Genomic DNA, 16,427 nt, shown 5'->3' with positions numbered 1-16,427 from the left:
TATGGTTTTGGTAAATCTGAAGAGAAAAATCTGCATAAAGTCTAATAGTGTGTATGAGGCTTTACAGTGCTGTGCTCTGTGCCTGAGAGGTCAATTGCAAGGCGAAGTTTCACATGTGGGCTGAGGGTCATGCTTGGCCATATGCAAATTCTTACTTTTAAATTGTCTGTTTGAACAGGATTTTAGCGATCCAGCGATGAATTGATATGACTCTTTATATGTGGTAATTTGCATTCTTCATGCAGATACGCTACACAATAGGAATGTAGGATAGACACACATATAGGGCAAAGTATAAATGAGGTTTTATTTCTCAACCTTCCTTCTTCTTCTTTCTTCTGTGTTGCATAGCTACAGAAAGAATAATTCCTAGATCTTAGTATTTTTGTACAGTTGGAGATTTGCCCTCCTTTTCAGTTTGTTTTTATTAAACAGGAAAATTAACATTTAAAATCTCGTTGCCAATAGCATCAAATCCTTTTCTCCATGCAGGTGATCTTGGCCAGCTGGTTCCGTATTTATACCACGACAATGAAATTTGTTGGCATTGAAACTAAACTCTGCTGGACAGTTAATCGAGGGGATGATCTCAGTCCTGTTGAAAGCTGTGAAGGTAACTGAAGATGACATTTTGCCTAGAAATGTTCTTTCACTCCTGAAAGTCATTTTTATTGTTTTCCTTCTGCAGGTCTTGGTGATCCTGCCTATTTTTATGTCACCTTTATATTCGTTTTAAATGGACTGATGATGTCATTATTCTATATTTATGGGACATATTTAAGGTAAGCCATTCACTGCACAATTATTAGTGTACAAAACAGCAGTATACCAGTGAGGAAAACATCTTTAAAGTAAAACTCTTATAGCGGGAAAAAAATTAAATTGTTTTAAAAGTGGATCTATTGAGGCACATCATTTACATTAAAATACTACTCCTTCTTTTTTTTTTTTTTTTTTTCTTCAGCATCCATAAAATACTCTTCATTTTGTTGTACAAAATGTCATGGAATACCATAATACAAAACAAACATTAAAAGCATGGTAGTGACTGAACAGTGTATAGTGTCACAGTATACTGATTTCTTGTGGCCCGATGCATTTCATAGACATTATCAACTTCTTCAGGAGACGACAGTATATTTATTAATTCACAAAAACATCTGTACAAAAATAATCAAAATTATTTAAAAAACTATATTAATTTTCCCAGTATAGCTACACTATGGTGATAGCCTTGGGTTTCAAACGCTTGGGAATAGGGGCCAAAGGCAGGGGCTGATAGGGAGCTCATAAGTGAAAGGACCTCACCCCACTAGCATCCCCACCTATAGGTGCACCATATATCTAAGGTGTACAGCATGTCTAAAAATCAACAGTGTGCCTCAAGGAAAACAACATTACTTAGATAAATTCAAACTGCAAGGTTAGTAACTAAGACCGCGAAATGGTTATACCTACTTCCTACCGAGGATTGTCAGGCCAAAAAAAATAACCTATTAAAGGGGTTGTAAACCCTCTGTGTTTTTTCACCTTAATGCACCCCCCCCCCAACTTTGAGCCCTGGAATTTCCAACGGCGAGGACGCACTGTCCCTCTACCCGGGGTTCTTGGCACTTGATTGGATAGATTGATAGCAGCACAGCCATTGGCTCCCGCTGCTGTCAATTAAATCCAATGATGCAGGGGGCGGGGCCGAGTCATACATTTGGCGGCTATGAATGCCGAATGCTGGACTCGGGAGCGCGCCCGCCAAGTAACCCCCCCGGGAGAGCGCTTCTCCTAGGGGGTTATCTGATGTGGGGAGGAGCCGTGAGAGCCGCTGGGGGACCCCAGAAGTCGGTGTTTGGGGCCACTCTGTGCAAAACGAACTGCACAGTGAAGGTAAGTATAACATGTTTGTTATTTGTAAAAAAAAGAATTTGAACGTTACAATCACTTTTAAGCTGTTCAAAGAGAGCACCATAGGGAGTACTATGGAAGGAAAACAGATTACACAATGGTCCATCTCATGCAAGTTTTTGATTCACTATTTTAGAGTAAAATATTCCCTCATATTTATCTCCAAGTAGCCAATGTGATGTTAAAAACAGCTCTTAATGCCTAGTCTGACTGGACCCAGAAGAAACAAAATTCCTGCTGGCTTCAAATTGGTGGGAGCATATGTATCTCCCGATATAAAAAATGAAACATATATATGCATGTCAGTTACGATCCTCATAATGAAGCCTTGCTAAAACATTGTCAAATAGTAAGGACCTACCTACCCCTGTAACCAAATAAATGAAAAGGCACTGCTGCTGTAATCCAGAACAAATCATCGTACATGTATCAGGCTGCAAGTGGTTACTCAATCTCCTTGTCCTTGGGACCATACCAGATCCCCTGTAATACCAAAATCAAACCAGTAACCCATTTAAAATACCATAGTAACAATACAGAGCTAAGAGCCTACCCTGCCTCATATGTACCTACCTTATGTTGCAACTGACCATGCTGCAGCAACAGGTGTATCCACAGATTTGTGGGGAGCCTAAATTGTGGACCAGATGCCACACTATATAAAGCCTCCTAAACGGCTGTTCAGTCACTACCATGCTTTTAATGTTTGTTTTGTTTTGTGGTGTTCTGTAGCATTTTGTACAACAAAATAAAACTTATTTTATGGATGTTGACTTAATAAAGAGCAGGATTTTAATGTACAGGATGTGCCTCCAAAAGACCCGCTTTTTTTTTTTTTAATCAAATGTTTTCTTTTCTTCTGCTATATACTTGAATAGGCATGTGCCATTGTTCATATAGATATATAGATAATAAATATATATAATATATAATTTTTTTTTTTTAATTACCGGTATATCGCATTTTATTTATACAAATGTAATAAAGTGTAACGCTAATGGTTTTGGATAAAAAAAATATTTCAAAATTTCAACTTTAAGGCTGGAGTCACACCTATGCGAATCGGTTGCCGTTTTCCCCACATCCAATTCCTATGGTAGGAGATTGTGACAAATTATTAAAGATCAGAATTTAATATGGGAACAAAAGGATCCCAAGAGAACTATGGGTTAGCATTAGTTTTCTATTTTTATAGCTGGCCTGCCTGAATGAAACTTTGGACTGAACCATTCCATAAGGGATGAGTCATTTTTCTGATGATTCATTCAGCTGAATGAACAGTAAACCATTTTTTTTTAATTCTTTGGTTAAGAGGAACTTTACAGCAGTGGTGGTCAACTTGCAAGATATGGGGGGCCTCAAGTGTGGCCCCTAAAATGTCTAAAGTGTTGCTCATGTGCTCCTATTTATAGTATAGTGACAATAAGATATTAAAATAAGTGTTCTACTGTTATTATTGACAAACTGGAGTTCTTCTAAGTTGTTGCCTTTTGAAGCGTTTTCTCTGCCAGCTTTTTCCCTGATTGGCTGTGTGACAAAGATGTTGTTTTTTGTTTAGGAGATAGTCTTACCTCTTACAGCATTACGTTATGGTGCACCCAGGACAAAATCTGCAAATCATTAGAATGATATTCAAATAAGATTAGTTTGGGTTTGTGTGGTCAAAACATTAGTAAAACAGTGATGCTTTCACAGGTTTGCGATCATTAACATTCTGAAAAACATTGCAATCACTCATACAGATGTCATGGCACTTCCGCTTTTAACACAATGCAGAAACCTTGTATTCTGCTAAAGTGCCCTGTAGTAGGTACCGCCTGTTGTGCACTGTGGCTTTCACTGACTGCTTTTGGTACCGGTGCTATACCCCATCAGAGCCACTGGTACTCATTGTGCAGCCCGCTATGTTTCAGACCTGAACTGAACTCATGTTGGACAAAAGTGATCTACAACATGTGAAGGAGCATAGAGCTCCACCTATTGGCTGTATTAAAGACTACATGAAATGCAGTATTTAATATTTACCTGACTTAAAAGTTGTGAAAAGAATTTTTTTTTTTTTTTTTTATCTTCTAGCCCTGACTATAATAAAGACAAGGTGTACAAAACCACTAAAATTTCCTTTACTGCAATACATACTGTAAACAGCTGAAATTTGATTTCTGCATACCACACCTAATACCCTATATAGGACCCCTAAAATCCAGGGTATATAAATGTTTTTCTGTGTGTTCATTTTCTAGTGGCAGTTTACTTGGAGGGTTTGTCACAGTCATCTGCTTCTTCTATAACCATGGTGAGGTATGTACAAATAATTATTAAACATGTCAGTATACAGTATATGTTTTATATATTAGAATCACTGGAATAAATCTACTTATCCAATTTTATTTAATTTTTATTTTATTTTTTTGTGGATAATGTATTAAATCTGATGTGCATGCTGCATTGTGGCTTTTTTGGCAACCTAAAACTGTATTAAATTCAAAGTTTTATGGCAAAAAAATAGTATACATAAAAAAACGAATTTTGTAAAAATGTTTAGCTTTTATGGTCTTAATTGAGCTCCAGCACCAATATAAAATGCTAGGCTCCATTCGACTTCAGAAAAAATACTTCTGCTCTGTGGGTAAAATATTCTTCTCTCTGCAGTGGTCTGATGTGCCTCCTCTTAGTCAGACTTACTGCTGTGCATTCAGCAATGCTCACTTTCCAAGCTTTAATGTCCAATGTACTGGACTGATAATGTAAACTGGAAGGAATCCTGTTACTAAAGGACATTTATAAAAATAGGAATCTCGCTCTTAATTTTTTCACCTTTCTGGTATTTGTTAATTTTTTTTACATGTATTTTGTCAGGGCAGACGTATCCAGCTGTAAGACCATCCTATCAGCTGCCTGAGAGCAAAATAACAGCCATTCAAAAACAGTCATTCAGGAAAAACTAAAGGTTTTAGAAAATTACTGTTTTACTTTCCTCCAGCAGCCCAGAGCTCACGCTGTAGTTCTGAACTGCGGTAGGAGCCATGTCATCTTCTGTGTGGGCCTCACATCCTGAAACTAAGCTGTCTTTTTTTTTTTTTTTTTTTTCTCTGACAGGGAGAGAATACAAATGAATTAAAGCAAATACATCTATACCTGATATGTCTGCACTTGTGTAGCTGCTCCTTTTTTTTTTTTTTTAAAGCTACATTTTTATTGTGTACTTCAGCAAGACAAGGAATGTTACAAAAAAAAGGGGGGGGACAATAATACATTACTACCTGTAGCCTTTATCACTGTATAATCAGAACAGAATGAGTCACAGCATACGATAGGGGGGACGAACCCCTTTTAATGTAAATACCTGTTATAACAGTATGCTGTGTAGAGAAAAGATTTCAATACCTCTTAACCAAGACCTTGTTTATGTACATAATATTTTCCAGGTTAGACTTTAAAATGTATTAAAAAGAAAGGAAAAGCTGAACAGATAACAGAAGTCGGTAATACTACAATAGCGTCCCGAATTTCTATCAAAATATTATCAACTGGCACACTTCAATTAGCGTGTTCTACATTATATGAATAAACATTAGGAGAGAGGGAGAGAGGGAAAAAAAGGGGAATAAGGGATGTAGGCAAAACCAAGATGAAGTACATCAAGACATTAATACAGCTGGGCCACCAGAGGGCGAGCCATCGCTTCCTGGCCCACACACATCAGTCCTGCTCACCGTCCTTGTTTAGCTTCTTAAAAGTACTTAAAGTTGCCCTTTAATGATTGTTAAGTGTTTTTTTTAAATGGAAAGAAAGGCATTATTTTTTATTATTAATATCTTATTGTTTTAAAGTAAGGAATGCTTATAACCCCTGTCAGTTTTTATTTTATATATACGCTGAACCCACCAAGGGATTTCTCTAGCGGCTATGGACTTTCTTGCATGAGGATATTCCCTAGGTTGGCTGTTCATATTGGCGCCTGATCTTTTCTTGTTGTATGCCTCACTTTAAAAAGAATTTCCTTAACTACCAGTTTAGGAAGCGAAGAAAAATCTTCCCAAGGAGCACAGATGATGGTGAAAAAAAAAAAAAAAATTATATATATATATATATATATATATATATATATATATATATATATATATATATATATATATATATATATATATATATATATTATAAATAGAATATTTTTTTTTTTTTTTTTTTTCCTTAACTGGTAGTTAAGGAAATTCTTTTTAAAGTGAGGCATACAACAAAAAAAAGATCAGGCGCCAATAGGAACAACCAGGGTTCAGCATAATACACACATCCAATATCTCTGTATGAGCTCTTAGGACTAGTTATTCTATCCCGCACTGTGAATACATGTGATCCTGAAATTCTGCAATGTCTCAGTGAGGATAAAAACCAGTTCATAAAAGTGCCATTGAAATAACCAACGATTTATTGGAACTTAAACAGTCACATAATTCTATCACAATTGGCTTTTGGTTGTCATATAAAGGAATCGTGATGTAACTGGGGGGTTTTGTGATAATCAGCTGTGTAACATACCCAATTATGGACCCAAGTCTGGTCAGGGATGGTAAAGTGAAAGCTGCTGGCACACTGATGGAGATAGTATGCTAAAGGCCCTCGGCTGCTGGAGTATCCGCTGCACACAATGTAGACTTGTGAATCTTCGTAACGGGAAATGCACAATACTCTCCTGACTGGGACCAAAGCATCTGAGCTTCTGAGCTCCCGAGCTTTGGAGCCGGAGATTATGTCACCGGCCACGCCGGAAGGGGACAGAGCCAGAGAGGGTCACTGTCGGTGGTTGCAAAATGGAACGCACGCCAGTGTCTCAGAGTGTCACCATAACTGTTTTTTATCCTCAGAGACCATGCAGAATTTCAGGATCACATGTATTCACAGTGCGGAATATAATAAATAGTCCTAAGCACTCCTACAGAGATATTGGATGTGTTTTTTTCAAAGTGAGGGAATTCTTGGTTGCCACCAGATGTGGTGCCCCTATTTGAAGATTTCCCCTCTATTCCTGTTCTGGTGACATCCAAAAATTTTGGAATTTCTTCATAATAGTAAACTGGAGAAATTGTGCCCCTGTTAGGGAGATTCAGCCTCTCAGACCACAATAAAAACCTGACAGGTGTTCCAATCCCTCTCCACTCTGTCCAAGACTAAAAACACTTTAAAGTGGTTCTAAAGCATAAACATTTTTTACCTTTTTAATGCATTCACTGCATTAAGGTAAAAAATGTTTTTAGGTATTAGTATGTCGTCGTCCCCCCCCCATAGTTACCTGAGCCCTCACTCGGTCCAACACTGTACCCATCCGCAGCAGCTCTCCCTCCTCTCACAGACTTTGGTGAAGCAGCAGGAGCCGCTGCTGTCAGTCAAATGTTGTGATTAAGTAGTGCGATGAGAGAACAAGCCACGCTGTCTGTGTCTATGAACGCAGGCAGTGCAGATCGGGATTGAGCCCGCAGGTGTGCCACCATTGGAAGAAGCTTTCTGTGGTGACACGTCAAGAAAAGGAGGAACCAAGCATGCTGGTGGGGGATCGGGTGCACTCTGTGCAATTCTATTGCACAGAGCAGGTAAGTATAAAACTATCCGATAAGACTACGGTGCTACTGTGACTACCAAAGGACAGATCAGGAGGTGAGGATGGATAAAACAAAGTCAGTGAGATTGATGGTGGCTGATCCTCTATAAACAAGTTCTGAGTAATCTAATACACATAAGCAAGCACAATAGGGCACCTCCATCTGAGTGTAAACCATAGGAATAAGTGAAAGTAAGGAATAAACATATATTGCACTCACTAGATATACCTGAAGGTTGGCGTTAAGAATGTCATTTTAGGAAGTGTGATCATCTGAGGGACTGCAGAGACTGGCAGCAAATGGCTGGTACAGGCAGAGTTGCGCTGGATGACTGAGCGTGAAGACCACTGAGAGCTGGAGCGCACGCTGTCAGAATAGGTGGGGGGTTCTGGGTCCACTCAACAGGAATCTGTTCTCCACGAGGATAATGTCACTACATACAGTGGGCGTAGGTACGCATTTCAGGGCGCCGCCCCTTTGACTAATTGATGGGAAGAAGGAGCCCTCAGTCATCCAGCCGCTTTCCAGTGCAAATCTGCCTTTACCAGCTGCTTGCTGCCGATCTCTGCAGTCCCTCAGATGACCATACTTCCTAAGATGACATGCTTAACACCAACCTATATCTAGTGAGTGCAATATACAGTATGTTCGTTACTTTCATTCATTCTTATAGTTTACACCCTGGATATAGGTGCGCTCTTGTGCGCGCTTTCTTATGTGTATTCGGTAAGTGTAGCATATTTGATATTTAAAAAAAAATATATATATATTCATACTTTAAAATCACTTTTAAGTGTCCTTTTTTATATATAAGCTGCAGAATGCTTGTAAATCTTGCTTCATTGTCCTGTTATCAGGGAGAGGTTATTACAAGTCCAAATGAGGACAATCGTCATTGTGTTGACATCACACAAAGACGATTGTCCTCATTTGGACTTGTAATAACCTCTCCCTGATAACAGGACAATGAAGCAGGATTTTCTAGCATTCTGCATTTGGAAACATCTGCCGTTTTTTTTACTTTTTCGTTCATTCCACTGGTTGAACAAAAAAAACTGTCTGTGTATACCCTGCTTTAGAGATGATGAGTTGCAATGTTTTTTTTTTTTTTTTTTATATACTATTATATTGATACACATTTTAATATTATAGATTAGCTAAAATTTGGAGGTGTTTAATTAGATTGTGTTTTACAATAAGTTCCAGTCATTTCATGCCTCCCCTCATAGTACTTCTTGTTTTTTTTTTTTTTTTGTTTAATAAATTTTTAGTAAGTATAAAAGAGAAAGAGGTGTACATCATGTTTCTTAACATATTGCGTCAATAAACGATATAAAACCTTGTCGAACAGGCATAATATGGAGGTTTGTAATATCAAGGTACATCGAAAATATATATCACATATCTACCATGTCTTCTAGTGAGGTGCAGCTTGCGCCACCCGAAATGGAGTACCCAAAATAACCGTATATGGACCATCTCAGGGGTATCGGCAGCATCCGCACCTCTACATACAGTCACATGTAGGGTACACATCTGCAGTCAATGTAATCGAAATGGGGAAAAAAGATAAGAGAAAAGGTGGAAAATTGGAGAAGATAGAAGGAAAAAAGGGGGGAGGTGAAGGGAAGAGAAGAGGTGCGGGGGGGGGTAGAGCTGCCTCGGTCCAAACTCATCTATGCAGGTTATGATCTATGAACAAGTTACATGGGTTGAGACATAATTTCCGCGTATGCGGTGGTGAATTTAAAGGCAAACCAGCAGGACCATATCTTTTTCGCTAGATCAGATTTGTTTCTAAGGGTGAGAGTCGTATCTTCCATGTAGTAGGTGTTGTCCATTTTCACCAGGCATTGGTGCAATGAGGGAATGGCCGGCTGTTTCCAATATAGAGGAATAAGTGCCTTTGCAGCGTTGAGTAGGTGTGGTGTGATTGATTTTTTTATAGGATCCTGCTGGTTTGCCTGTACAATGAAACAAGACAAACCATGGGTCATTGGGAACCTCCCAACCTTGAATTTCTCGAATCCAGTGTAAAACGGTCAATCAGAACGGGCGTATCCGTGGACAGAACCACCAAATGTGAGCATGTCTTGCATTTTCTCCACAACCTCTCCAACACATAGACGGAATTTGTGGAAAGGTTTTGTGTGGAACCACAGGTGTATAGTGCCATCTCGTTAACAATTTGTAATTTACTTCCGCCGTTGCAGATGCACCAGATCAGGTATGGGCCAAAATTAGAATGTTGGATATTTAATCTGTTGATAATTTTTTTTTTTGTAAGTCCTGTTCCCAGTTGTGAATGAAGGTAGGAGTACCAGTAAAGGACAGAGTTATCAAAATTTTGTAAAAGTGAGAGGTTTCTCAACAGGGTGATCATCGGAGAGTGTGGCTTCCAAAGGAGTCAAATCCGAAAAGGATCGCAAGGGCTTAGGAAGAGAGTGGACAAAAGCTGCTAGTTGCCTGTATTTCCATTGGTCCATGGCTGAAATGGTGGAGGAAGGTAGTAGTGTGGATAAAGGCAATACACCTGATGTTGTAGTTACTTGATGTAACAGAAGCTTAGATCCAAGATTCCATGTACTAATCCCAGGGTCATTATTTCCTGGGGGAAAGTAGTTGTGTCCAGTTAGAAGTAACAAGGGAGAGTTGTATGTCCATTTATGTGTTTTACACAGGGAGTCCCATATCATGAGGGATGATCATATTAGTGGGGACGTGGCAGGGGATAGGTTTCTATATTTCTTCGGTATCCAAATTTGTGTAGAGAGATCTGTGCCATTTCCAGGGACACCCATAGTTTAGTGTCTCTGTGATGTTTCCAGTCAGAGATTCTATTTAGAACAATTGATCGGAAGCAATTCTTAAAATCAGGTATTGCCAAGCCTCCTTCTCTCTTGGGTCTGATAAGAAGGGACCTAGAGGGTCTAGGATTTTTCCTGTTCCAAATATATTTACCAATTAAGGAGCTTAATAATGTAAAAAAATCCTACTGGTATACCATATGGTATCATCTGAAATAAAAACAGTACCCTGGGCAAGACGTTCATCTTTACAACTCCCATTCTCCCCAACCATGAATGAGCAAGCTGGGACCATTTCTGCAAGTCAGATCTGATTGTGTTTAGAAGGGGGATATAGTTAGCGCGGAACAGTACGGTCAGGTTTGGAGTGAGAAAAATACCTAGATATTTTTTTTTTTTTTTTTGACTGCCAGCTAAAAGGAAAGGTTTGTTTTAGTTGCGTCACAGTAGAGGGGGGGACAGAAAGGTTAAGAATCTCAGATTTAGTCATATTGATTTTAAAGTTGGATATGTTGCTATATTTTGAGAATTCTGCCATGAGGTTAGGTAGGGTTATCAGGGGCTGTCGGATATAAAACAAAATATCGTCTGCATATGCAGAGTATTTGCGTTGAGATTTACCCATTGCTATCCCGTGAATACTAGGGTTGTGTCTTACCGTGGAAAGGAAGGGTTCCAATGATAAGGCAAATAAGATTGGCGAGAGGGGGCAGCCTTGGCATGTGCCGTTGTGTAGGGTAAAAGGGTCGCTCAGTGTGCCATTTATGCGTAGTTGTGCTGTGGGATAATTGTAAAGCGCTGAAATTTGTGCTCTAAGGATTGCATCAATGCCTAAATGGGCCAGTGTAGCCATAAGGAACTCCCAGTCCACCCTATCAAACGCCTTTTCAGCATCCGTCGAAAGTAACAGGGTGGGCTGGGAGGATCCTCGTACCTGTGCCATCAGTGAGATGGTGCGAAGTGAATTGTCCCTATGCGGGATAAATCCTGTTTGATCTTTTGAGATCCATTGTGGGAGCAGAGGGAGAAGTCTGTTAGCCAATGCTTTGGCGTAGAGCTTAGCGTCAATATTCAATAGCGAAATGGGATGATAGCTACCACAATTGCTGGGATCTTTTCCAGGTTTAGGGATGACTGTGATATGCGCATGAATAGTCTCAGGGCGGAGGTTACCACCTTTAGAAGTTACGTTAGTGTAATTAGTCAAGTGAGGGAGTAGTATATCTGTGAAAGAGGGTAGTAAGCAACTGTAAGTCCATCAGGACCCAGAGCTTTACCATTAGCCATGGCTTTTAGTGCTAAGCATAGTTCCGAGGTGGTAAGCTCCCCCTCTAATGAGGCTAAAATATCAGGTGAGAGATTTGGTAGGTTTGCTTGTTCTAAATAGTCCCTGATGAGTCCCGCCTTGACCTTCTGATCTGCAACTGAGGGTTGGACATTGTATAATTGTTGGTAGAAGTCCCGGAATTCTTTAGCTATATTTGGAGTGTCGTGTACCGTATTTGCTGAGGGGTTCTTAATTTTTGCCATGAAAGAGGCAGATTTCTTTTGCTGTAGGGAGCGGGCCAGTAGCTTACCTGGTTTATTTCCCCATTCATAAAAACTTTGAGCCACAAAGCGGGCCCGTCGTTTTTGGTCTACATGCAAGAGAGATTTCAACTCTTCTCTCTTTTCAGAGTGTGAAATATATCTTCTGGGTTTGTGTGGCCTTATGTTGGTACTCTAATGTTTTAATTTCACTAAGCAACCTGGTTTGATGAAATGTACGTTCTCTTTTTTTCCTCGCTCCTAATTCTATTAATTTACCACGAATATGGGCCTTATGGGCCTCCCATAATGTTCCAGGTGAAATATCAGGATGTGAATTTTCCTTAAAGTAGAAAGATAATTCCTCGCTGATCATTTTTTTTATCAATTTCGTCCATGAGGAGTTCCTCATTTAACTTCCAATTAGTGGATTTAAGAGGCATGGAGGGAAGTTTAACAGAGAGAGTAATCGGTGTGTGATCAGATATGTGTGACGTTTCAATTGTCGATTTCGTTAAGATGGGTAGGTGGTGGTGGTCAATAAGGAACAAGTCAATTCTGGAGTAAGTCTGGTACACCTGAGAGTAATGTGTAAAATCTCTTTCTCTCGGGTGCATAATCCTCCAGGCATCCACTAACTGGGTGTCATGTAAGCATTTGCGAATGTATCTCAGACGTGCATGGGACATGCTGGAGCTCCCCCTAGAGGTGTCTACAGCAGATTCCAGGGACGTATTGAAGTCGCCTGCAAGGAGAATGCACCCATGTGAGAAGTCTCTCAATTTCTTAAGTGTGGAGGCTATGAAACCTGCTTGGTCACGGTTAGGGGAATAGAGAGTTGCTAAAGTACAAGGTACATTACCCAATGTGCCCTTCAAGAACAAAAAGCGACCAAACGGATCACTCAACATAGACTCCAGTTTAAACGCGGTTCCTCTACGGAACCCAATGGCAACACCTTTTGCTTTATGTATATCCGAAAGGCTATAATACCACGTAGGGTATTGTTGTGAGTAAAGTTTTACCGAAGTAGTATGCGTAAGGTGGGCCTCCTGCAAGAAGATCACATCCCCACGCAGGCGACCCAGTTCTCTATATAGGCTATGCCTTTTGCCAGGGGTATGTAGACCCCGTACGTTAAAGGATAGTAGATTTACCGTAGCCATGGGGACCAGTAGTAGGAATCCACATCACTTTCATCATAAGGAGTTGGACCTGAGGCAGGGGGAGAGGGGGAGGTAAGCAGGGGAGGAGGGAGTCGAGGTTGGAGAACGATAGAGGAAGTAAGAAGAAAAAGGAGAAGAAGAGGGGTTAGTTTCACATCTCGAGGAAGGTACACATCACTGTGGGGGAGTGATTGCATGTGCACGCATAAATCTGCAGTGCATGAACAGGGCAAGCATGAGATCCAGCATCCCCACATCCACGGCCCACAAAAGGACATGAGCGCAAGGACGCAGGACCACGCAGCCCTCGTAACAGGGGTGGTGGTGAAACCTAGGCATCCAGACACAAGTCCCATTAAAAATGTAAGCAGTGTCCCAATGCCCCGACGCCGACACCATGTATGAAAGCAAAAAGGTTAAACTCAGTAAAATAACGCTAAACAAAAAAAGCAAAAAACCTCTGTATGTAGCGCCTAGTAAGGAACAAGAAACCCAGGGAATAGTCCAATGATTACACTCCATATGGGGTGTGGCCATAACTAGTAAACTGGTGTATAATCAAACAGGTAAATGAGGCCAATCAGTAAATCAGGTATAGGACTATGATGAACAGGGTATACTTGTAGAGAGAATTGGCCCACCACCGTCCGGTGATGGGAGTGTGATTCTGAAGATAGCAGGGAAGCTATTTAGCTGGGTTGAAGCGGGGATCCAGAGGCAGAGGCACAGGTGCGGTGCTTGTGGTTTACCTTCTGCCACTTCTGTTTAGAGTTACCGGGTAGAGGTGGAATGACGTCCTGCCAGCCAGAAAGTTCCGGCGGAGATATGTTCAGGTCCAGGCAAAATTTCTCCAGATCTTCTGGGAACCGGAGAACAGCCGTTTTGCCATCTCTGTTTGCCATTAGGGCTGCAGGAAAGCCCCATCTGTAGTTTACAGATGCTGCTACTTCTTGTTTTAAGCCCAATACAGATCATTTCTGGGGTTCATTGTCATGCAGCTTCCTGTGATTGACACATAGAATTCACCTGATAATATGACATGTAGACAAAAGGAGCTAAAAGACAGTAAGAACTAAAAAGTAAACAGTGTAGGAATTTGCTCAACTTGTAAATTTGAGGACATATAAGTCAGAAGTAAAAGAGAGATAGACAAATAAAAAGCAGGAGGTGTAAACGGCACAGTACCTAACCTAAAAAGTACAGCAGCTATAAGTCACATAATAGTGTTGCAATTACTAAATATTAAAGACAAAATAGCCTAAATACAGCATTCCGTGGACAAACATTTAGGGTAGTGAATCCGTAAAAGGTTCTTGTAAACTGCAGCTATTTTATTTTTTTGTATTAACACAAAAGCACAGAGGAATTTATAGGTCTGAAGTCTTAACGCACTTTCTCAGTGCCCTCTGTCTGCACTCAACAGAGCCGCCAGCAATTTAAAACCACTCTTGTATAAATCTTTTTCCATACATCGGCAACCTTTTATACCATTTCAACCTTTTTAAGGTTCATCTTAGCCCAAGAACAAAAATGTAATATTGCAGTTTCAGTCCTTCAATGTGGTGCCAGCCTTGGTTACTTTTTTTTTTCCAAGCTAAGTACATTTTCTGCAAGTAAAGAAAACCTATTGATCCGATTTGGCCAAAAATCTTGTTCCCTTGTAACTATCTGATCTAAAATGTCAGACAGGTTTCTAACCTTTCTTCTGTAAACTACAAAACCAACATTACTGAAGCCAGACCAGTAGTTGCTATGGGTTCATGTGTAATGTGTAAAGCTGGGATCATGTTAGTCTGCAGCCAAATCTTTTTTCTTATCGTACATCACGGGACACAGAGCCATTGTAGTTACTATGTGGGTTATAGGCCACCTTCAGGTGATGGACACTGGCATGCCCTAAGAGAAAAAGTCCACTCCCTATATAACCCCTCCCACTACTGGGAGTACCTCAGTTTTTTCGCCAGTGTCTAAGGTGTTGGTCACGAGTAAAGATGTGCTGTGCTGAGCTCCACTGGAGCAATCCTTGCTGGGGCTAGCCATGCAGCCGGATCCATTCAGAGTGTCTTTTTGGCCGAATTGAGTGGTACCCGGGCCTCGTGTAAGAAGAAACGAGGTTTTGCCTGTAAACGCTTTTCTTTTTAGAGAGCTGGACCCCGGGATCCAGTACTTTTGGTATGAAGGCCATAAAGTTTACTGGTGGTGGTGCTATTACGGGTCCAGGATTGTGGGTTTCCCCAAGGGTCCCCAGCTCCTGAAGGTTTTTTTAACAGAACCCACCATAAAGGGTGAAGATTGGGTCTGTTGGTTTTACCACAGAAAACCCTGCGGCGGGAAAGGTAAGTGGAGTTTTCTAAGAAATTTTTGAATTTTCTTATGAATGTCTCCTTTAAGTTAGTGAATGTTGTCATGCCGATGTGTCACCACTGGGGGCTGTATAGAGCACATACCTTCTCATGCTTCCTCAGAGAGCTCACGTTGCCTGGAACAGCAGCTTCCTTTCTTCCAGCCAGCAGCAGACCACCAGTAAGTCTGGAGGGTTTTCCTCCCCACCAGACTCCCCCCACCTGTGCTGTTTTCTCCCCCTCTTCACGAGGAAGAAGCGTCAGGAGAAAAAAAAAAAAAAACACCAACGGCACGCCGCCCTACTCGGCGGCTTCCAGGCTCCCTCTTCGCCATTTTCCCCCCTCCCAGTACGATCCCATAGGATCAGAGGCCCACGCTCACGCGGGAAAGCTCTTTTTTAAAAAGAGAGGGGGGGGGCTATAGGCGACGGAGGGGGCGGAGCTTAGCGCGGCATTGGCGTCCTCCAACATCCAACGCGGGAAAGTGTGTTTTTAAAGCACCATTGTTACTGCTGCAAGCTAACGGAGGGACACAAGAGCAAAAAGGGGCATGAAAGAGGTTTGGTGACACAGGCATTCCTATTGACACATTTACTATTGCATCAGGCTGAGCATTAATAGCAGTGGCAGGGCTGGACTATTGCTCAAGCAGTAAATGCATTATTTCTGGTAGTACCTCTGCTTTGTGCATCGGGCTATGGTCGGAATGGGGGTAAAAGCACCTCAAAAAGGGGCTCTAGAAAGAATTCTACAGCCAATAGGAAGTCTAAAACCATCTCTAAAAAGATGGCATCCTCCCCTGAAAGTGATATGGCTGGTCAGAGTGAGCCATCAGGGACGTCGGATGTTGCAGCTGCTTTTAGCACTGCAGCCCCTGTATATATTACTGAAGAGTTTTTTTCCTCAACCATTTTAGGCTTGGAACAAAAAATTGATGCCTTAATCGCATCCCGGAGTGGGACTAAGCGTAATAGGTCCCCGTCCATTACCCAGGACCCTCAAACTGAGGAACAGGGGGCGAGAGATGACCCTTTTCTCTCAGGGGACCAGGAAGAAGCTGATGACTCCTCTCCTGAAGAGTCTAATATG

General features: G+C 41.0%; 1 protein-coding gene across 1 annotated transcript in view; it reads left to right on the top strand.

The window, feature by feature from the left end:
• Window positions 1-16,427, top strand: part of DPY19L1 (dpy-19 like C-mannosyltransferase 1) — a 123,191-nt gene that overhangs the window by 26,109 nt on the left and 80,655 nt on the right. The window contains exons 6-8 of the mRNA XM_073630473.1: window positions 493-613; window positions 689-782; window positions 4,143-4,200. Of these exons, the coding sequence (XP_073486574.1) occupies window positions 493-613; window positions 689-782; window positions 4,143-4,200 (273 nt within the window). The remainder of the gene's footprint in view (window positions 1-492; window positions 614-688; window positions 783-4,142; window positions 4,201-16,427) is intronic.

This window comes from Aquarana catesbeiana, linkage group LG05, assembly GCF_042186555.1.
Source record: "Aquarana catesbeiana isolate 2022-GZ linkage group LG05, ASM4218655v1, whole genome shotgun sequence".
In the NCBI taxonomy this organism is placed as follows: domain Eukaryota; kingdom Metazoa; phylum Chordata; class Amphibia; order Anura; family Ranidae; genus Aquarana; species Aquarana catesbeiana.
The sequence above is the reverse complement of the archived record's forward strand: the minus strand, read 5'-3'. Positions and strand labels throughout refer to the sequence as shown.